This window comes from Kryptolebias marmoratus, linkage group LG13, assembly GCF_001649575.2.
Source record: "Kryptolebias marmoratus isolate JLee-2015 linkage group LG13, ASM164957v2, whole genome shotgun sequence".
Classification (NCBI taxonomy): Eukaryota; Metazoa; Chordata; class Actinopteri; order Cyprinodontiformes; family Rivulidae; genus Kryptolebias; species Kryptolebias marmoratus.
The window spans coordinates 22083854-22105311 of record NC_051442.1 but is presented as its reverse complement, the minus strand read 5'-3'; the positions used below and the strand labels follow the sequence as shown (position 1 = coordinate 22105311).

Here is a 21458-nt window from a genome sequence, read left to right as displayed (position 1 = left end):
CAGACACTGAGCTAAAATTTGGTTTAGTAGTAGCTGAGAGTCATCTCCTAGACATATTTTGAGAACTAACTGATCCCATGAGATTTGTTTTTAAGACATTGCCATTATCTATTATAGTCAGTTGTGTCTGTGTTTTAAATTAAACTAATCACTGGGTGTAGGTCTGCAACTCAGTTCAAGATGGCTGCCGCAGCTAATCGACTTTAGAAAACAGAGAAGTGACTATAACTCCGCAAATCTGACTTTTGTTGAGCTCAAATATTGTGTGGTTGTAGCTGAATATCACGCCCCAACACATACTCAGAGCACTACACACTGGGCAATACTTAAAACTTTGTCATTAACTGTTGATATCAACCCTGTTAGTCTGTTAGCAAAATATTTCATGACCTACTAGATGGATTTTAATGAAACTCTCAGAAAGTAATCACTGAATGTATATCTGCAGCTGATTCACATTTGGTGTCAATCCAATTCAAGATGGCCACCACAGCAAAGCAAAATTATGAAACTCAAAAATAGCTAAAATTTAGTCCTTTTTAAAGGTACTGAGCTACAATTTGGTATGGTAATAGCTGAGACTCATACCCAACTTACACTTTGAGCACTAGCTGATGGCATGAGATTTGTTTTTAAAACCCCGTCAATAACTAACTCTGTCTGTCAGCAAAATATCTCATGGCTTAATGAATAGATTTTAATGAAACTTTCAGAAGGTAATCAATGGGTGAACATCTACAACTCATCAACTTTCAAAGTCAGCTCAATTCAAAATGGCCGCTATAACTAATCTGCCTTAGCTGACACAAAAACAGCGATAAAACTCTGGCATGAAAGGAGGCGGGTGATAAGCGCTCCTTCAAGGAATGCTAGGCCTTTAATTTACTACATGTAAGTTAATAATATATTGATTGGTTTTATTTCAGGTCTTTAATTATGGAAAAGTCATTATAAATACTCAAAGCTTACTTAAGGTTACTGAAACAAATTTTAACTCCATAAACCTGCTGCACTTAATTTCAACCACACAGAACTCAAATATAATCAGCTAAAATGAATTTTTTATTTGCTTAAAAAATAATTTAAAAATTGCATTGATTTATTTGTTTGTTTGAACAGAAGGTGGCACTGGGGCTCAGTGGCTTCAAGGTCGCAGGTTCGCCTCCAGGCCCTTCTGGGGGGAGTCTGCATGTTCTCCCTGTTCATGCGTGGGTTTACTCCGGTTTACTCTGGGTGGGAGTAAGAGTGTGGATGGTTGTTTCGCTCTGTGTGTCCTGGTGATGGACCGGAGAGCTGTCCAGGGTGTCTCACAGTGATTGCTGGAGACAGGCCCCTCAACCTGGGGGGGAAAAAGCGGGTAAAGAAAATTGGGTGGATGGAGGGACGTTCATACGAAAAAATATGACATATCTCTTTAAATTAGCCCCACTGTAAGGTCTTCCATTAGCCCCGCCTCCCGCTCCTCAAACAGCCAATCAGCGCGCAGTGCACGTGACGAGCGGTCTTTGCGATGACCTCATCCCTGGTGTGGGATGACGTCAAATTCAAGATGGATGGAGTCACGACCAGAACGCAGAAACCTCCACAACACTGAATAAAGTCGTAGTTGCGGGGAGGCGAGGCCCTTTTCACGACGGGAAGGGTAAGTGTGGACGGACCGCCGAACTTATCGTGTAATTCAACGGAAGACGGAGGTTCTCAGAGTTCGCGAAGTGCTTTTTTTTCTCCTTTTCCGCGCTGACGTAACTCGAAAAGGGGGGATTGCGCTGCTGTAAAACCCGACCAGACACCAGCCGTTTATCGGACTGCGCCTCATGCCAGGCGGGGTCGAGCCTGTTTTAGTCTCATTTCAAAGGAAAAAGCAGCTGTTAAATTCACGCTCCGGACTCCAACATGCCTCCCTGTCCTCACGGCTGTGGTGTTTTCATTCCGGGGGCTGGGGGTGGACGCGCTGAACTTTTCCGCTCTCCTGATGTGATGAAGCGCTGAAAGCGAAGCAGCTTTTTCTTTCGCCATGATTTGTCCGCGCGCGCACGCCGGAATGTTCGCTTCAGCTGAAGAAGAAGAAGTTGTGACAGCAGAAACTGAGCCACGTCTCACGGGGGATCTAATACCGACACAGACTCACTCGGCTTCCTCATGGAAAGCTGGCACGTCGGTATTTTTCCTTTTTTTATTTTATTTTTTTTTTACTTGTACTATGAGTTTTACTTCAGATTCACCCGACCGACGTCTAGTTTTTAATGAATGAATGAAGATCTTCCCTTGAACATATATAGAAAATGTCAATATTCTCAACAGAAAGAACCCCATTTCCGGTTCACCTTTTCAGAATAAAGGACCGGTTAAGTAACATGTCGTGCTTAAAATAAAAAAAATAAAAAACATATATAGGAATATATGCTCCAAATGAAATAATAGTTATACGATATTCTATATGACAGAAACATAATTTTTTTGAAAGTCAAATATTTAGTGTGAACACAGGCAGATAAAATCGAGCTTCAAGCTGTAACTTGACTTTTATAGACACTGAGCTTAAACTTGGTGCCATTTATGACACATACTCCAGGTGCTACTAGATCTTTGCTGAAAACTTTAGCATTAACTGTTTATCTGTTAGCAAAATACCTCATGAACCACTGGGCAGATTTTAATTAAACTCTGTCTGACCACAGTGAAGATGGCCCCCACAGCCAACCTAAAGACAGCTAAAAAAAAATGAAAGGCTGTGGGTGCCATGCATTCCTTCAAACATGCTCGGCCTTTAATTTACTGTACGTAGTAAATTAATTTTAACCTAACATTATATTAGGCCTTTAACTCCAAAGCTTTTTCTGTAACATTAACGTGTTTTGGAATTATGTTTGTGCATTAAATTGAGCTAATCAGACCCTTGCTTTGTTTATGTGGCTCAAAAACTACTAAAAAGCTATTTTTAGCATTCCTTATAAGTCGTGACAGCACCCTCGGTTGGCTAAACTCCACCTCTCCTGGCCTCGGTATAAAAATACAGACTGATGAAACTATGAACTGCAGAATTCAAATGTGTCTTCTCAGTTTAGACAACCTGTTGCTACTGATCTGTTGTCCAGCTGTTGTGTTATTTGGTTTACCTCAGACGTTATGTGTGATCTCATACAAAACTGGTGAGATCTCCTGTGATCTGAAGTGTTTATTGAGGATTTCTTGGTTGACTAAAATCAGAATTTCACTTTAAAATTCTCTAACAACAACACTTTGCATATCAGTCATTATACTTCATACTGATAATAATTTCATAGCTTGTAAAAGCACTTCTAGCAGCTGCAGCTTTAGTTATTTTTTTCTTGTTTATGGAGAAATTATGCTCAACTCCTGCTTCAGTTAAGAGATGTTTGAAGGAATTCATTTAGCCATGGTTCAACGTCAGGTTGAGGTGGATAGACTTTGGTCTGGACTAAATGTTTTTTTTTGACACCAGTGAAGGTGGCTGAGTGTACAAATTGCGCTGCTTTAAGGAAGCGAGGTTTCCTTTCCTAACTTCCTGTATTGGTGTGTGTCTGAAGGCAACTTGACAGTGCAGCGTTTTCATGTGTGCAGACTGTTAAAATGATGTAATGCTCCATGAATTAAAAGTGTGTCACTTTGTCACCCTGTTATGAAGATAACAGGGTCCAGCTTTGACCTCAGCTACTTATCACAACCAGCAGTTCGTATAAATGTCTAGTTTGTCGGAGACCGTTTTTATTCTACTTCCAACAGGATAATAAAAATATGTTTAATGATTAACCTAATGTTTCAGAGGACTGTTTAAATCATTCACATTTGTGACTGTGGACAAGAAAACCTTAACATGTCTTGTTTATTCATAAATACAGCTGTCATTTAGCAGTTTAGGTTATAATTATACAGATGGAAAATTAAAGGCCTGACATTCTTTGATGGCAATTATACCAACCATCATTAATGACAAAGTTTTAAACTAAAGGAGGACGGACTTCTAGCCTGTTTGGTCCAAACCTTGTAAATAACGTTGACGATCTCTGGCAATATTGCGAGATCTAAGCTGATCTATTAGCGCTTGAAGTATTTGTTGAGGATGACTCTCAGCTACTACCCTCACTGACTTATAGTTGTTGTGTTGTTTAGGCTTGGTTAGCTCTGGTGGCCATCTTTAATAGGACTAACTCCAACAGGTAATCGGTTGTAGATGTACAGCCAGCGATTACTTTTAGAGTGTTCCAGTCAAATCTGACAACTGATTCATGAGATATTTTGCGAACTCTACAGACAATTGAACACACACACACACACAGACACACTATTGTCTTCCACAGCCGGCAATACCAAGTATGATAATGTAGACCAAAACTGTGTTCTTTTCATTTTTAAAGAAAAATGTACAATTTATTAGTTTTCAAAGCTGTAACAGATCACTTGTTGATCATCTCACTAAAGGCTGCTGCTGTAGTTCACAGCTATGTCTGTGTCAGGGATGATTCAAACACTTTTTACTTTCCTTTTTTTTTTTAATACCGAACACAATGTAGATGTCAGATGTGAATGTCTCAGCTGAAGTACTGGCATGGTGAAAAACCCTGACTGGTTCAGTGTTCTAGTTCCACCTGTTTACCATCAGGTGGCAGCTAATTTCTTATAAACTGAAGACATGTTTTGACAGTGATCTTTTTATTTCAAAGTACAATACTCGTTTATTTACTGAGACAGTAAAAATAAGAAATATATTTTCCATAACTTTGTAATACTGTAAAATGATTATGTGTATTCAAACTTACTGAAATACCTTTTTATAGTGGGTGTTTATGATTGTACACTGACTAACTGGTATTTAATTCACTTTATATTTATCTGAAAAGATACAAAAGCACATGTAAAGCCTTATCATGTTTGTTTTTTGCTCCAGTCAGTTATTATCGCTTACCACAGACAGGAGAACGGCAGCGATAATCTTTTTGCCCGTGTGTTTGTTTTATTTTTGTGTATGAGTTGCCATGTGCCTGACTTTAACCAAAACATCTCACGAACCACTGGACAAAAACTTATAAATAATAAATAATAAAACTTTCAGAAAGTCATCACTGTGTGTACATCTACAACTGATTAACAAACTGATTGAAGATGGCTGCTACAGCTAACTGACCTTTAAATACAAAAATGTCTATTTTTTCACAGTTGATTTTACAAATATTGAGCTAAAATGTGGTGTGGTTGTAGCTGAGTCATTCACAACACATACTCCAGGTGCTACTTATTGCACAAGATCTTTGCTTTGTCAACCCTGTTTCTCTGTTTGCAAAATGTCTCATGAACCACTGGATGGATTTTAATGAAAGTAATCATTGGATGTACATCTACAACTAAATAACTTTGATATCAACCCATTTCAAGATGGCTACAACAGCTAATTGACATTTGCCAACACAAAAATGGCTACAACTCAGTCAGTTTTACAGATATTGAACTAAGGTTTGGTGTGGTAGTAGCTGAGAGTCATTTTTAGCACATACTCTGGTGGTGACTTCTCATGATATTGCATAAAAACTCGCATGACGTAATTTTTAAGTTTGGAGGAAAAAGGAGTTAATGCCATTATTTCTAGACATAGGATGATCAATTTCTAAAACTCTGGCATGAAAGGTGGTGGGCAATATGCATTCCTTTAAGGAATGCAAGGCCTGTAATTTTAAATATGCGCATAGTCCACGTTTTACATCTATATCAAAATGAAGAACTGTCATATTCATTACTATTTTAATTTGTGTATTCCTGTGATAAGACTTGTCCTTTGTGTTTTTTTTCTTTCAGCCATGGAGAGCCTGGTACATTACAGTAACTCGTCCCATGCCCTGTCATTGTTAGGGGTTCTCAATGAGCAGCGGCTGCGGGGCCACATGTGTGATGTGGTTCTGGTTGTGGCAGACCAGAAGTACCAAGCCCATAAGAGCGTTCTTGCTGCCAGCAGTGAGTACTTCCAGACTCTGTTCACACAGATGGACGCAGAGTCGCTGAAGGTCGTAAACCTGGATTTCTGTGAGCCCGACGCCTTTGAGATAGTTTTGAACTACATTTACTCCTCCTCGCTCTTTGTGGACAGAGGCAGCCTGGCAGCCATTCAAGAGCTGGGCTACAGTCTTGGAATCCCTTTTCTCACAAACATTGTGTCAACAAGGCCACATGCATCCTACTGCGTGTCCAGGAAAAGGCTTTCATTCTCAGAGGGGGACGAGAACGATGTCCAGACAAGGAGTGTCATTGTGTGTCGTGTCCAGAACAACGCAGCCCACCTCGCTCTCTCAAATAATCAGGGAAAACCTTCAGAGAGGTCATCAACTCCTCCCTCCACTCAAGGGGCTCTGCTTCCATCAGAAAACACATCGAATGAGTCAGTCAGAAACTCTGAATCCAGCAGGAAACCTTCAGAACAGAGTGAAGCTTCTGAGAGGAAGTCCAGCTATCCGTATACCACCATACTGAAAGGGAATCCATCACACATCTCATCTGTCAGGCCCCAGCTGACGTCCTCAGTGTCTTTCAGTGATGCTGAAGTTCATCACATCAGGTCACACTCTGATAAAAAGGAGGAGAATGAGGAGCTGGAGCACCACTATCACAATAAAGTGCCCTTTCAGAGTCAGCCCAGTGAGCTGAGCCAGATCACCGACAGGAGCGGCCCACTGATTAAAAGCCTTCTCCGGAGATCATTATCCATGGACAGCCCCGTTCCAGTTTTCTCACCAACACTGGAGCTGAAGAATCTGCAAAATCGAGAACAGTCAGTGGTTAAAATGGCCTCAAAAGCCTCAGGAGCAGAAACATTCGCCCACAACGGCAACTCATCACGAGCCTCCCCTTTGGTTCTCAGGTCAAAGTACCCCAGCAGGTATGATAAGGAAACTCAGGTAGAAGGAGACGTCAGCGTGAAAGCTGAGCCCAGCAGTCCACTAGCTGACCCCATGGACATTATCCGGATCACAGTTGGAGATGCTTTACCAGTCAATCTCAAAGAGTTGCAAACAAATTACTGCCAGGACCGGGCACAGTTTAGTCCTGCAGGGAAGAGAAAGGACAGACCTGACAACAGGAGATATCCTTTCAAGAAGAGCAAATTATTTAAAGAACACACTGTGTCCCTCGATGCAAACATTTCCGACTCTGCACCTCAGCATGCCAGCAATGACTCAAATCAAAACAACGGGGAGCCACCACAGAACAAGATTTTCAAATGCTGGAATTGTTTAAAGGTTTTCCGGTCCAGCACTGGACTCCATCGTCATGTAAATATGTACCACAACCCCGAGAAGCCGTACGCTTGTGAAATCTGCCACAAGCGCTTTCATACCAACTTTAAAGTGTGGACACACTGTCAGACTCAGCATGGTGTAGTCCAGAATCCAGCATCGTCCTCCAGCTCATCTGTCCTGGATGAGAAATTTCAAAAGAAGTTAATAGATATTGTGCGAGAGAGAGAAATAAAGAAAGCTTTGCTTTGGAAGCTGAAGAGAAACAAGCAGGGTTTGCAGCCTCCATCCCTTGCCAAAAAGAGATTGAGGTCCAGTTTCATATGTCCTTACTGTGGGAAGGTTTTTGTGTTCCAGTCTCAGTACAGGCAGCACTTAAGGACACATCCTCCTGAAAAGGTCGAGGAGGACACGGGAAGCGAAAGTGTCCTCTACCAGGAACAGGATGAGGATGAGATCATTCGACAAAAGAACACAGAGACTGGTGTTTACTCTTGCAGGCTTTGTAACGTCAAGCTGTCATCACTGTTGGAGCAGGGTGACCATGAGAGAGGCTGTCGCCACGCAACTGTCTGTCCGTACTGTGGCCTCCGGTTCTCAAGTCCAGCGGTCAAGAAGGACCATGAGGCGCATTGTAAATACAAGAAACTGACATGTCTGGAGTGCATGCGCACCTTCAAATCCTCCTTCAGTATATGGCGCCACCAGGTGGAAGTCCACAACCAGAACATGATGACTGGTAAAAACCAGATCTACCTGAAGCAACAAGAGAGCAGTGAAGAAGTGCCTGCAATGCTCGGAGAGGAGCCTTACAGCGACGACCCTGGAGCAGGCAGCAGATTCACAGAGAACATCAGTTACAGTGACTCCTCAGGTCCAGCCATGTATGACTCTGAAGATTCCTCATCCTATGTGCCTGAGGACCTGAGCATGGGTCGCCATGGTAACCTGGTAGTTAAGGAGGAACCGTTGGAGGAGGCGGTGTGTGAGAGGGACAACGAGGAGGCTGCAAAAGTGGGACTCGAGGAACCTGGGGTGTGGCCGTGTGAGAAATGTGGCAGTCTCTTCAGCTCTCGCAAAGACCTGGAGAGACACCAGGAGCTGCTGTGCCACATCAAACCCTTCATCTGTCACATCTGCAACAAAGCCTTTAGGACCAACTTTCGCCTTTGGAGCCACTTTCAGTCTCACATGTCGACTGCCAGCGAACCTGGAGCCAAAGAAATCGACAAACATCCGTCATCCCTGTCTCCCTCCCCGCCCCTGACCCCTAAACCCTCAGAACGTCCCACCCTGCAGACCTCCGGACTCAAACCCTCTCAGGCAGCGCCCGTAGCGGCAGTGATGGTGGAGGAGTCCTGCAGTCCGGAGCCCTGCGGTTCGTCGGCGAGCAAAACAACGAGGCCTGAACCTGACGCCGGCAGCTGTGGCTCTCTGTCCAGGTCCAACAGCATGGAGAATCCGGGCGGCCCTCACGAGTCGGACACGCTCTTTTACCACGCACCATCTCTCTCCGCCCTGACGTTTAAAAGGCAGTACATGTGTAAACTCTGCCACAGAACCTTCAAGTCGGCCTTCAGTCTGTGGAGCCACGAGCAGAGTCACAACCACATGTGAGCATCAGATGGCGGGACTTTTCTCTGCACAGACAACACTTCATATCATTATGAACACACATCAGCCTACAAAAGCAAGACTCTGAATGTATATTCGCTTGCCTGCAGTAGTATATTTTAAAGTGGCCATGTTAATTAGAGGTGTAAACATGAATGTGCAATCAAGTGCTCAAGTTCATTTTGAGATAATTATGATTTTTTTTTTCTTTTTTTTTAATAATGTTATATCTGTTTTAAACATCTTTTAGTTGTCTGTTTAGCATTTACCTCTGAAGATGTTTGGACAAAACAAGTTACAGAGTTGCACTCCATCTTACTTCTGCTGTACCTTTTAACTTAAATGTGCAGCAAAAGAAGAACTGTACACACTGTTCCTTTAGTGTGGAAGTGCTTTAAGGTTTTCAGGCTGCTGTTCATAGACAAAAAAAGGCTTTAGTATTTAAATAAATTTGTCTTTTGGTGTGAGTGGCATCCCTTAGGATAATATTATTGGCCTCAATACTCAGTATGCACTTTGTTTATTAGCTTGGCTCTGTTATTGAAAGATGTGGATCCTTTTTTGCTTTAGTTTACATAACCGAGGTTTTAGGTTGTAGGAGTAAAATGGTTTACCATGACCTGTTTGCATCAAACTTGCAATTCCTATCAGTCTTCAACTGCCTTTTCACCATTTAATGGATCGAATGAATAAGACTTCTGATATAATAAAACAAGATCTAACATATACAATGGTAGTTTTTCAACACTACTTATTTTACAACCCCAATTCCAAAATGTTGGAATGTTGTGTAAAATGTAAATAAAAACAGAATGCAATGATTTATAAATCTCATAAACGTATATTTTATTTGTAATGGAACATGGTAAACATATCAAATGTTTAAACTAAGAAGTTGTACAATTTAAATAATAATTTTGAATTTTATGGCAACAACACACCTCAAAATAGTTAAGCCAGGGTCATGTTTATCACTGTAAAGCATCGTTTAACAACTTTTAACCTCTTCTTCTAACATCAGTCTGAAACCATCCAGGAACTGAGGAGAGCAGCTGCTGGAGGTTTTAGAGGGAATGTTGTCTCATTCTTGTCTGATGGAGGATGGAGGATTCTAGCTGTTCAACAGTCCTGGGTCTTTTCTGCCAGATCTTTTGTTTCATGATTTGTCAAATGTTTTCAGTTGGTGAGAGGTCTGGACTGCAGGCAGGTCAGTTCAGCACCTGGACTCTGGTGCTGATGTTGTCTGGATGGGAACAGATGTTCTAAAACCTGTATACATTTTTCTACATTGATGTTGCTTTTCCAGATCTATAACCTGCTCATGCCAGAGGCTTCTTCTTTTCTTTTCTTTAGAAGAAGAATGATTTTTAATGCAGTGGCCCCCGAAGGCCTGACGATCACAGCGAGGTAATATTGATGTTCAGCTTTGGCCTTTGACCTCAGAGATTTCTCCAGATTCTTAACATATTTTGATGATATTAGGAACTGCAGATAATAGGCTATTCAAAGTATTCCCAATGTTCTTGAGGAACATTATACTTAAGTTGTTCCATTATTTTTAGACACAGATTTTTTACAGACTGGTGAACATCTGCCCATCTTTACTTCAGAGAGATTCAGCCTCTCCAAAATGATCTTTTTATCCCCAGTCCTCTTGCTGACCTGTTTACAGTTAAACTAATTAATTACAAAAACCTCCTCCAGCTGTTTATCTGTACCACTATTTTTTACAGTCTTGTGCTGCCTGTCCCAACAGTTCGAGGTGTGCTGCTGCCATCAAATTTCAAATGATCTTTTTTTTTTTTTTTTTTCCTTTTTTAGAAATGGTACAATTTCTTAGTTTAAACAATTGATATGTTTACTATGTTTCATTATGAATAAAATGTGTTTATGAAATTTTTAGATCAATTTATTTACATTTTGCACATCTATTAAAATATTCAGATATTATAAATTGAGATTCTGCTGGTGTCACACTATTCAGGTATTTGTCTTTTCATACACACTGTTACAAAAATCCCTGAAATAAATAAAAGCAGCCTTTCAGACTGTTAGACAAAAAGGTTGTGCTGTATATGAATGCAGATTTTAGTTCTATAGCTGTACTCTGTTGACAAATGTCAGTTCTGAGACTAATTTCTGGTTTGCAGCTCGTCACTTTCAGGACTGCTGACATCTGCAGCACCACAATCATGTAAACATTCAAACAACAGAACTTTATGCTGCTGAATTTGGTAATTGTATTTCACGCTGCTTTGATGGCCTTATGCAAGTTTGTTTTTCTAAATTACTTCACATGAAAGCACAAAAGCGTTTCAGAGGACCTTTGACTCAGGCATTTCTAAGTGGTGATGTCAATAGGAGAAAAATGATGGGAATTAAATCTTTGGTTAGTTAAAAAGCAACAAGTATTCCTGCTTCCTGAAGATTCATGAAAAAAGATTGTGTTTTGATAGTATTCCAGTGGTTTTACAGTTGTATTCTTGTACAAGTACATACTTCTGCTTTGGCTTGGTGGATGGGATCTTTGTCCTGGTTTATTCTGGCTGTCGGAGCACTTCAGTCCACACAGATGAACACACTTCGTTTCCCGCGTAGAGAGCAACAAAAGCTGCGTTGTGACGTTTGTTTTCTGCAGAAATCTAGTACCGCTAATAGTGCTCTTAATATCTTGTGCAGAAAAAAAAAAAAAAAAACGTGCTGAAGGTTTTCACAGAAATGATTAGACTCGTGTAAATGGAAGTGTTTGTATTTTCAATTTTGTACCAGTTTTGTTAGTAAACAGAAGTTTTATCTTTTTACTCTTCCCGTGCTCTTACTGCAATAATGAATATTTGTATTGGTTGCATTATTGTTGCTTTTTTGAGACTTTTTGTGTTTAAGTTTTCTACAGTTTTTGTGCTAAACTTCTGTAATAAAGAGTAACAGTGGAGTATGCATATACAATCAGTTGTGGTATTTGAATTTTTAAAGGGTGGGGGGGTAGTTGTTGCCCGACTAGCTGGAATTATTATTTTTTTTTCCATTTCATCAATTTGAGTAATGGACCTACACAAAATACATAAGATTAATAAAACTGATTGGGAGGAACAAAGTTGTTTAATTTTTCTATATTTAATCTGAGAAATGAAACATGCATATGTGTTAACCCCTTTTACTTTGACGCCTCAAATGTTACGTTCAGAAGCCACATAATTAGTTAGAGGATTTTATTTAAGTGTCAGAGGGTCTCTGTGTATAGCCACCTGTTCTGACAGCTCCTAGAATCAACACCAGTGAAACACCTTGAAATACTGCAAGCTAACAACGAGAAAGAGGTAGCATGAAGACCAAGGAACAAAGTTGCTGTAAAGTTCAGATCAGAGTGGGATTATAAGACAATAAAAAAAATCCCTGAACATCCCACAGAACTCCAATAAATCCATTATTAGCAAACCTGCCAGGAGAGAGTCATCCACCAAAACTCAGAGCAGGACGTCAAAGATAGCCCTGATGGAGCTGGACAGCTTCCTTCAGAGATGAGAGGATCTGTTCATAGGACCACTATAAGCTGCACCGCAGCTGGGCTTCTTGGGAGAGGGGCTGGAAAAAGACACTGATTAAAGAGTGAAAAAAAGTTATTTGCCAAAAGGTGTATTGGATGCTCCCCAAACATGTAGAAGGTGCTGTGGTCCTTCTACATGTCCTTCTATGAAACTAAAACGGAACTTTTAGGCCCTCGTGGACAACGCCATGTCTGAGGCAAACCTAACGTCGCATCATGCTGAGAACACCATCCTCATGGTGAAGCATGGTGGTGGCAGCATCACGCTGTGGGGATGTTTTTCATCTGGGAAACTGGTCAGAGTTGAGAAAGGTGAATGGTGCAAAATATAAAGATAATTTATACAAGAAACCTGTTTGAGTCTTCCAGAGACAGAGGTCCACCTTCCAGCGGGACAAAGACCCTAAACACTCTGCTGAAGAACACTCCACTGGTTTGAAGAGAACCAGTTAAAAGTCCTGGGATGGTCCAGTCAAAGCTGTGATTGAAAGATTGCTGGACACAAGCAGCACCCATCCACCAGAAGGAGCTGCAGCAATTTGTCATGAAGAATGAACAAAAATTACAGAGACTTGATGTACCAAAGTCACGGAGACATAACTGAAGAAATTTGCTGCTTACGAAATGACTTCAGCAGGGTAAATAGTTATGCGTGCTGTCATTTTCTGTTCGTTTTTTTCCCATTAAAACACATTTGGCATATTTGAACAGTCATGTTGTGTAAACCGAAAGGTACAAACCACCTAAAATTTATTTTAAAGTCCAGGTTATAAAACAACAAAAGAAAGAGAATGTGTGCACTATTTAAGACCAAAAAATTAATTTAAAAAAAAAACACACACACAGAGCCTTCGGATGTTCGTTTGTTGCACACAGAATCAGAGTGATGACGTGCTGTTTTCCTGCTGGCAGACGGCTAACCCCAGAATCAGGGGGAGGGAGGCACGTGAAGCTGCGGACCACTGTGACATTGTCTAACAGAAACCCGGGGAGTGAACGTAGGAAGTGTTTTCTTTCATACGGAGGACCGGTAAAGTGGAAATCCTGTCCTACTCCACGCGTAAGGTCACACTCGCCATGAGCGTGTGCGCAGGGAGGAAGTTTGATGTACGTGGATGAGGAAATCTGCTTCCCCAAACTCAGCTCTATCTTTCACATGGAAACTCAGACTTCTCTCTTATCTGCTTCTATCTTGGGACAGTGCTAGGACTAGAATAACAGACAAAAAAACAACATTTATTGTCAAAACTGACATTAATTTACAGTTAAGCAACATAATGTTTTGAAGGATCTAACCAGTGTAGCATTATTTCTGTTTAGTGGATGATAAACACTATTTTGGGTAAACAAAATATCTTTAAAACAGAGTATACATAATTGAGAAAAGGAAATTAAGATATGGAATCACAGCAGAAGTCAGAAAAGTGGCCATACTGACAAACCATGCTTCAGGACAGCAAAAAGACCTTTACTGCCTCAAAGGGTCTACAGTGCCAGAGTGTCTTTTATCAGCCTCCTCATGGTGGTGCTTACAGACGTGCCCAGTGAGTCGGTGATCTGGTAGGTGATCTTGTAAAGGTAGGGCTGGACGTCTTTAAGACTGGTGTCAAAAACATTGTCCACTTCAGACTGGGTGGGCATCTTTGGCAGGTATTCGTGACGGTTTATGACCTCAACAACATTGATCACCTTCTCGCCCAGCTTCTCTCCCACTTTCTCCCTGCAGATCTGTCTCTCCTGCTCGTTAGCCAGGTTGACCACGTTGACTTTGATACTCCACACCTCCCAGGGGATGCACTCGTCAGAGAAGGGCCAGCGGGACTTCTTCTTCTGGTAGAACTCCAGGGAGATTTGCCCTACGCCGTCGCTGCCAGAGTTGCTCAAAGCGTCCTGTCAACCAGAGCAGAGACAACAGCTCAGGCAGAACTAGAACATCTCAGGAGAAACTTTGAAGGTCAAAAAAAATCCTGAATAAGTTCGTATTAGTCTACGGTCAGGAAAAGTGCCTACATTTTGATGTTTGAACAGTATAAGAAAGTCAAAAGAAATATTAATGCTATGAGTGGCTCATTGTGGCCACAATGGTAACCACACATCTGACTGCCAAGCTAATTCGAGGGAGACAGAAACATAGACTGAAAACTAAGCCTCAAACAAACAGTCACTGCAGGAAAACTATAAGTCGGATCTTAAAAATTCTTGAATCGTGAGCAGCAGAAGACTGTGATGGTCACAAATTGAATTTTTTATGTTGCACTTATGTATGCACTCTCTGCTTTCTGGGAGGATACGAGATAAAAGTGTTGGTCCTACAGCAGTGAGAGACACTGAGTGGAAGAAGACAAAAATGCTTATGTACTAAATAGAGTTGTGGGAATAGGAAGAGTTTGGAGAGACAGCAAGCTCAAATCATGTCAGTGGCAGATATAGTGAAGTGAAATTTATTTATATAGCACTTTTCTGCAACAAGGCAATTCAAAGTGCTTTAAAACACAGAAACAACAATCAGGTACATATTCAAATACAGATAAAAACATATCAAACATCATAAAAACATCACAATCAAATATAGAGATAAACAAGCTAACATAAACTGAAACATGATAATGCTATACTAAAAGGTACAAGAGACGAACTAATAGTACCAAAAAGGCTTGCTAACAGCCAACATGAAAAATGCTAAGATTACTAAACTAAAACATGATAATGCTAAGCTAAAGGTACAAAGAGACTAACTAACTAACAGTACTAAGGCCTGCTAAACAGCCATATAGTGGCACTTCCGTTGTCAACTGCCACAGCCGAGTTGTGGCAGCCTTTGTGGCAGGTGACACAAAGGCTGCCACGGCTGCCGGCGTTTGTGGAAGCCTTTGTGACAGATACTACGGATTCGGTAGCAGATTGAATATTAAGAGGAATAAGTTTATTTAGAATAAAATAATAATTACATACCAACATACAGCCGGATAATATTATTTCAAAAAATAAATATAAAAAAATAAATAAAAGACAGTTGTACATACACTCATACTGCCACCACTGCTGAGATGCAGCTTCTCTTCCAGATACCACAGATTCTGTCACCTGACACGGATTCGTGACATCTTCCATGGCTTTTTTTGTCACCTGACAAGGATTCCCTGTCACCTCACACCTGACAGGGAATCTGTGTCAGGTGACAGAATCCGTGGTATCTGGAAGAGAAGCTGCACCACAGCAGTGGCAGCTGTATGAGTGTATGTACAAATGTCTTTTATTTATTTTGTTTATTTTTCTAAATAATATTATTTGGCTGTATGTTTGTATGTACATATTTATATATTTTTAATTATTATTTTATTCTAAATAAACTTATTCCTATTAATATTCAATCTGCTACCGAAGCCCTGTCATCTGTCACAAAAGCCATGTCAGCTGCCAGAATCCGTGGTATACGTCACTGAAGCCGCACCAGCTGTGTATGAGTGTATGTACAAATTTATGTGTTTTATTTTTTTGTTTTTGTATATTCATTTTTTTAAAATAAAATTGTTCGGCTGTATTTGTATTTTTTAATTATTATTTTATTTTAAATTAAGTTATTCCTATTCATATTCAATCTGCTACCGAAGCCCTGTCATCTGTCACAAAAGCCAGAAGCTGTCACCGCGTTTGTGGCAGCTGACACCGGAAGTGCCACTATAGCTCCACTAACACGATTTGAGCTCGTCCCTGCTGAAAGTTTGTTTGCAAAAGATTTGAAAATTTTAGACAATTTCAAAGTCTGTGAGAGATCAACTCTTAGTTCATCAATCGGTGAAAAAAAAATCTGTAAAAATCATCAAATTTTAACTGAGCTTTGTGTAAAAACAACACAAGCGATCAAAATGCCAGTTCAGACTCGTAAGGTCGAACTTTCTGTGATCAATATAAGCCTTGAATGATGTTTCTGCTGTGAAGTCTGTCTGAGCTATAGAGCAGCAGACAGGGCTGGGTTTCCCATTGATCTCCATGTTTTTTCTGTTTGTTTTACTTTTCAGTTTTGTCTCCGATGTCAGACGTGCCTTTATCAAATCTCAAAGCACATTATTCTCGTTAGAGCTTCGTGTTTTGTTGTATAATTTGCTGGTTTTATTTCAGAGCCGCACAACGATACAGGACAAAACTTTTTAACGGGGTAGTAAGACGACACCCTCAATTACAGGCCTCCCTCGACATGACAGGCAGTAATCACTCGCTGAAAGCACATATTATTACCTTGAATTCCGACACAGCCTTCCTGATAACCCTGTCCAGCTCCTCTGAGGTCACCCTGACGAAGGAGAAGTCGATAAAATCGCAGTCGATGTCCTGGGTGCCAACGGTGCCGATGGAGTAGGTGCCCTCCTTTTTGTAGTGGAACTTGCCCGTGCTGCGGTGCAGCAAGATGGTGTGCAACAGAGCCAGCATCGCCTCCTCCACCTGCCGAGCCTCCACCGTGACCTCCAGGACTTCCGAGCGACAATTCATGGCCAAATTAGACCTTTTTCCATTTACAAACTCAGGCAGGGCAACGATAGCTAACCGAGCGCAAGCTCTCACACTAATGACGAAGATTCTGTTTGTTTACCTGTGAAAATGGGCGGAGACTATTGAACACCGTTTTTAACTTTAATAGGTCATTGAACGACTCAGGGATTCAGTAAACTTGACCTTTACTTGATAATTACGCGCATCTAAAGCAGATACATATTACCAAAACACAGCTAGCTAAGTGTTTGCTATCATTCGGAAGCGAATGCATGACAACAGCGTCAGCAGGACGGTCTACGGAAAGCCGCGAAGTTCAAAACACCTGTTCTGAGCACTTTGCTACATTGACCGCGGCTTTTATGTAAATCTAACTGATTAAATATAGCACCAAAATACAAAGTTTATCCAAATCTGATCTATTAGAACTCACATTACAATCCAATTTACATAAATATGCTACAATGCGCGTGACGACAATATAAAAACAATCGCGGAACGCGTTGCATTATGGGAGTTAGAGTTTGCGCCACATATCCGTCTTCGGAAGGCAACTTTGTCCAGTCAGACTGAGCTGCAAACCAAACCCAGCGGGATGGACTGACCCCCCTCGACTTCAGGATGTTTTACTGGGAGTCTTGCTTCATATCTGGATGTCGGCCGGTGGAGTAGAGGCGCAGACTTTGGAAATAAGACCGTTTGCGAAACTTTGGACGCTCTCTTGAGCTAATTGGAAATTGCTAGTTGAGCGAACCGCTGCGAAGATTAGCCAACTCAGCTAACACGGGCGTCTTAAATGAAAGACAGAGAGTGCCATTCTGCTGCTGGGTTGTTCAAACCTACATTTATCTCTGTGAGAATTGTCTAAATTCTCTACAGGCAGCCACACTGAGACCTCTGCGTGGCTTTTAAAGTCACCAGTAGTACAGTATGAATACTAATAGGCGGAATTTGCATTGGTTTGATATCAGCGCTGCTGTCTGTTAAGGGCGATTGCCTTTATTATCGACTTCGCCCGATCCTGACCGTCATTTACCAAAAGGATGTCCGACTCGGAAAGTTCCAGCTCGTATGATTTTGGTTTGGAGGACCCGCAGTGGCTGTGCATGGTGACCCTCTTCGCCGCGTCTCTGGTCACCCTGGCTTTGTACTTCGCCCAGTATTTCCAGCTCGGGGTCGCAGGGAGGCAGGGAGCGGCGGAGGACGGTGCGGCGGAGGGGGAAGGAGCAGCCCTGCTGAGATGGGCGCTGTCATTGGGAAGCTGGAGGAGTCAGTGGAGGGGGGCTTGGTGCAAGGCTTTGAACGACGAGTCAAGCAGGACTGGGGTAAGTCTCGCCTCCACCTGCTTCCAACACTTCACTGTGTGCCAGGTGACCGGGGAAGAAAGGGTTGACTTGTATGGATCACAAACATGTCCTCATGGAGACACCCTCAGGCTTCACTGAGCCCCACAAATTGGCACAAGGGGAATTATTTTGCAATGATGGAGTCTATGAAATTCGAGTCCTCTTGCATCACCTCTGAACTATCCCCCATTGTTGTTCTGCTACTTGGATTTCTCAAGTTAGAAAACATGTTGCCAGTTTAACGCAGCATTGCTGGTTTATGGCAACCTTCACGAAATCAGTGCCACTAGTGCAAAGGACATTCCTGTTTGCTGATGGTGCCAATGAGAAGCAGAGCTCTGTAGCTCAGACTTCATTGGAAAAATGATTCAGTTTAAACTTATACAGTTCAGGCTTTACATGTCTGAACTGGGACTTTGATATTCTTCAGTGTTTACACAATCACAGTTTAAGTTTTAGGATTTTAGCTGACATTTGATGTCACTTTTTAGCTTTTGAATCATCTAAAAATGTCAAAGCTTTTGCAAACAACACTCTTCTTACTCCTAACAACTCTTACATACAAATTATACATCAAAATGTGAGCATTTGTCTTCTTTCACCTAGCGTGTTTCTCACAGCTATAGAACTTGTTTGTTTTCAAATTCCCCTAAAATGCAGAGAGTGCACACCCCATCTCCTATATACTTCACCTATATTTTAACTCTAAATGTTATCTTCAGAATTGGGTGTGAAAGGTCTTATTAATTTGTCAAAGTTCCCAAAAGAATTGCATAAAAGTCAGACCAGGGTTTCCCCCAGAAAAGAGGTAAAGTCCCGTGGTAGGTGGCTGGCCGATCACTAGCCGACTGATTTAGTAAAAAAGCGCGTGGTCGAGGCAATTATACTTGGCTCCAAAAAGACAGGGGGAAGTACGCTACGTAAACAGAGCCAAGCTGTTTACCTTCGCGGTAAAGAAGACACCGCAGGGCCTTCGCGGGGACAGTGCTATTGTGTCACTGTTGGCGCGCGTACCCTCGCCCGGTGAGGTAGATAAAGGTAGCGGTTTTGGGGGTGCATTTTAAAAATGACGTATTTATAATAAACAAGCGGAGCTTAGCTTATTGAGGTTTACTTTTCAGTCTGCGTGTCTGTCAGCCTTTCTTTCACTTGGCAGTCAGGGAGTGATAGACACAGCTGTGCGGTTACCATGGTGACAGTAAGGAGCCACTGGCAGCAGCTTTATCATTCATTTTGATATTTGTTCTCTTTTCACTTATCTGACTTATAGATCAAATTGTTTTTTTCTGAGCTTAGAATATTATAAAGTTATGTTGGAGTTTTGGGCAGCAGCTGCACTGGCACCCTTCAAAATGTTTTCAAAAATGTTCTAGTTTTTAATATCCCTGTCGTCTTGCTCATCAGGGTGCTGTTGTGTTGACATTTGAAGAGGATGGTCTTGAGGCGTCAGAACTCACGATCGACAAGGTGTCCAGCTTTCGGAAGACGGCCCAGAACAAGGTAAACTGAGGATCTTGCTTTTTAATTTTTTTATTTGTGTTTGTTTTGTGTTGATTTTTTTTTTAAGATTTGTCAAGCTCAGCCGAGTCTTTAAAAAGTGACCATTTGCCATCACAAATTTTCCAGTTTTCTTGATGTTCACAAAGGTTTGGTGCTGTTCAGATCTGGCAGTAACACCCACTTTGTGTGATTCGACTGCAAATGATTGACAGCGTTTATACCTAGCAGTAAAATGTGTATCCCAAAAACGTTTTTGAGATTGGATTACCTGCTCTCTTTGCAGATCCACACTCAGCCACGTCACACAGTGAGCTGTTGGATCAGTGTGACAGCAGGTCTGCTGATGGTTCTGTAAAAGTTACAACACATTCAGACATCTGAGCTCGATTATTATTCTGACATTACCATGGTTCAGAGTCATTTGAGTCACATTTTTGTGGTGATTAAGCTTATTAGGAATTGTGTACTAACAAATGTGATATGGCTGAAATATAATACAGTAATGAGTGACGTCACAGAGCTTCATATAGGAGCTAAGTCTGAAGATTTAACCCATAAAACTCCTCTGCAGTTCTGCAGTCGTCAGCTGCTTTAAACAACTGCACTGTGAGCATAAGATCATTGCTGTGTTGAATTAGGTTAATATGATACAGCAATAAGCTGCTCAGACTGTTGTCCTGTGATTGATACAGCACACAGTGATCACAGTGGGTCCAAAAACAATTAGAACAAACTTTAAACCAAAGAGAAATTCACCACACTGTATCCAGTTCCACTCTGATTAATAAAAACAAAAAAAAAACCTTTCATTTCTATTGCAAAAAAATCTGTTAAAAAGTTCATTAAATCTTTTAGCGTCCTGAAGAATAAAAAAACACTCCAACAAAAAGCTGTATCTTCAGAAAGTTCCCAAAGATCACTGTTAAATAATCTTTAATCAGCTGGCAGCTGAGCAAAACTTTTTTTTTTTTCCTAGATGTCCAGGTAATAACTGCGCTGCCTGTGTGGGGTCATGTCAGTTCAGTAGGAGGTCCAACACTGGGGCTCAGGATAAATTGTGTTCAGACTACTAGTCGTTAGCAGATAAGGGACAGGGGTCTCTGTTTCTCAGCTTAGGCCAGGGGTTGGCAACCCAAAATGTTGAAAGAGCCATTTTGGACCTAAAAAAACAAAAAACAAATCTATCTGAGCTGCAAAAAAATTAAAGGCCTTATATAAGGCTTATAATGAAGGCAACACAGATTTTAAGTGTCCATTCATCCATCTTCTTCCTCTTATCCGGGGTCGGGTCGCGGGGGCAGCAACCTAAGCAGGGAAACCCAGACTTCCCTCTCCCCAGCCACTTGGGCCAGCTCCTCCGGGGGAATCCCATGGTGTTCCCAGGCCAGCCGAGAAACAAATGCCCCTTTTACACGGACCGTAACGGTCTCGGCTCCACTCTACTCTGCTCGCTTTGCGAGCGTTTACATCTGCATTTTTTCGAGGTTGGCCCTGCTTCTTTGCTCCCTGCTTCGGAGTAGGGCCAGCGGGGTTGGCCCTGCTTTCGTGGGTGGCACAAGCTTAGCTCCACAATAAAATGCCACAATCTCGGCATCCAGAGCGTTTCTTCCACTGCGCCTCTCTTCCTGAAGTCTCAGGAGAATCCCCATAAGTTTAAAAAACAGCAACAACACAGGGCCAATGTTGTCCATCGCGCTTTTGTTGTTTACACAACTTGCACTAAGT

At 41.6% G+C, this 21458-nt stretch overlaps 3 protein-coding genes across 4 annotated transcripts in view; 2 read left to right on the top strand and 1 right to left on the bottom strand.

Moving 5' to 3' along the window:
- The first annotated feature begins 1493 nt into the window (after positions 1–1493).
- Positions 1494–11574, top strand: zbtb21 (zinc finger and BTB domain containing 21). Its single transcript, XM_017431109.3, has 2 exons — positions 1494–1642; positions 5809–11574. The coding sequence occupies exon 2, from the start codon at positions 5811–5813 to the stop codon at positions 8856–8858; it is 3048 nt and encodes a 1015-aa protein (XP_017286598.1). The 5' UTR covers positions 1494–1642; positions 5809–5810; the 3' UTR covers positions 8859–11574.
- Positions 11575–13614: 2040 nt separating this feature from the next.
- On the bottom strand, positions 13615–17375 carry atg101 (autophagy related 101). Its single transcript, XM_017431120.3, has 2 exons — positions 16636–17375; positions 13615–14289 (listed from the first exon to the last, which is right to left on the bottom strand). The coding sequence occupies exons 1-2, from the start codon at positions 16885–16887 to the stop codon at positions 13885–13887; spliced, it is 657 nt and encodes a 218-aa protein (XP_017286609.1). The 5' UTR covers positions 16888–17375; the 3' UTR covers positions 13615–13884.
- A 58-nt stretch (positions 17376–17433) lies between these two features.
- The window catches only part of LOC108244703 (C2 domain-containing protein 2), a 32317-nt gene continuing 28292 nt past the window's right edge, over positions 17434–21458 (top strand). Inside the window, exons 1-2 of one of the 2 annotated variants that reach the window (XM_017431111.3) lie at positions 17434–18212; positions 19638–19733. In XM_017431111.3, coding sequence (XP_017286600.1) covers positions 17931–18212; positions 19638–19733 — 378 coding nt within the window. In that variant the 5' untranslated portion in view covers positions 17434–17930. The remainder of the gene's footprint in view (positions 18213–19637; positions 19734–21458) is intronic. The other variant, XM_017431113.3, reaches the window with a different exon arrangement.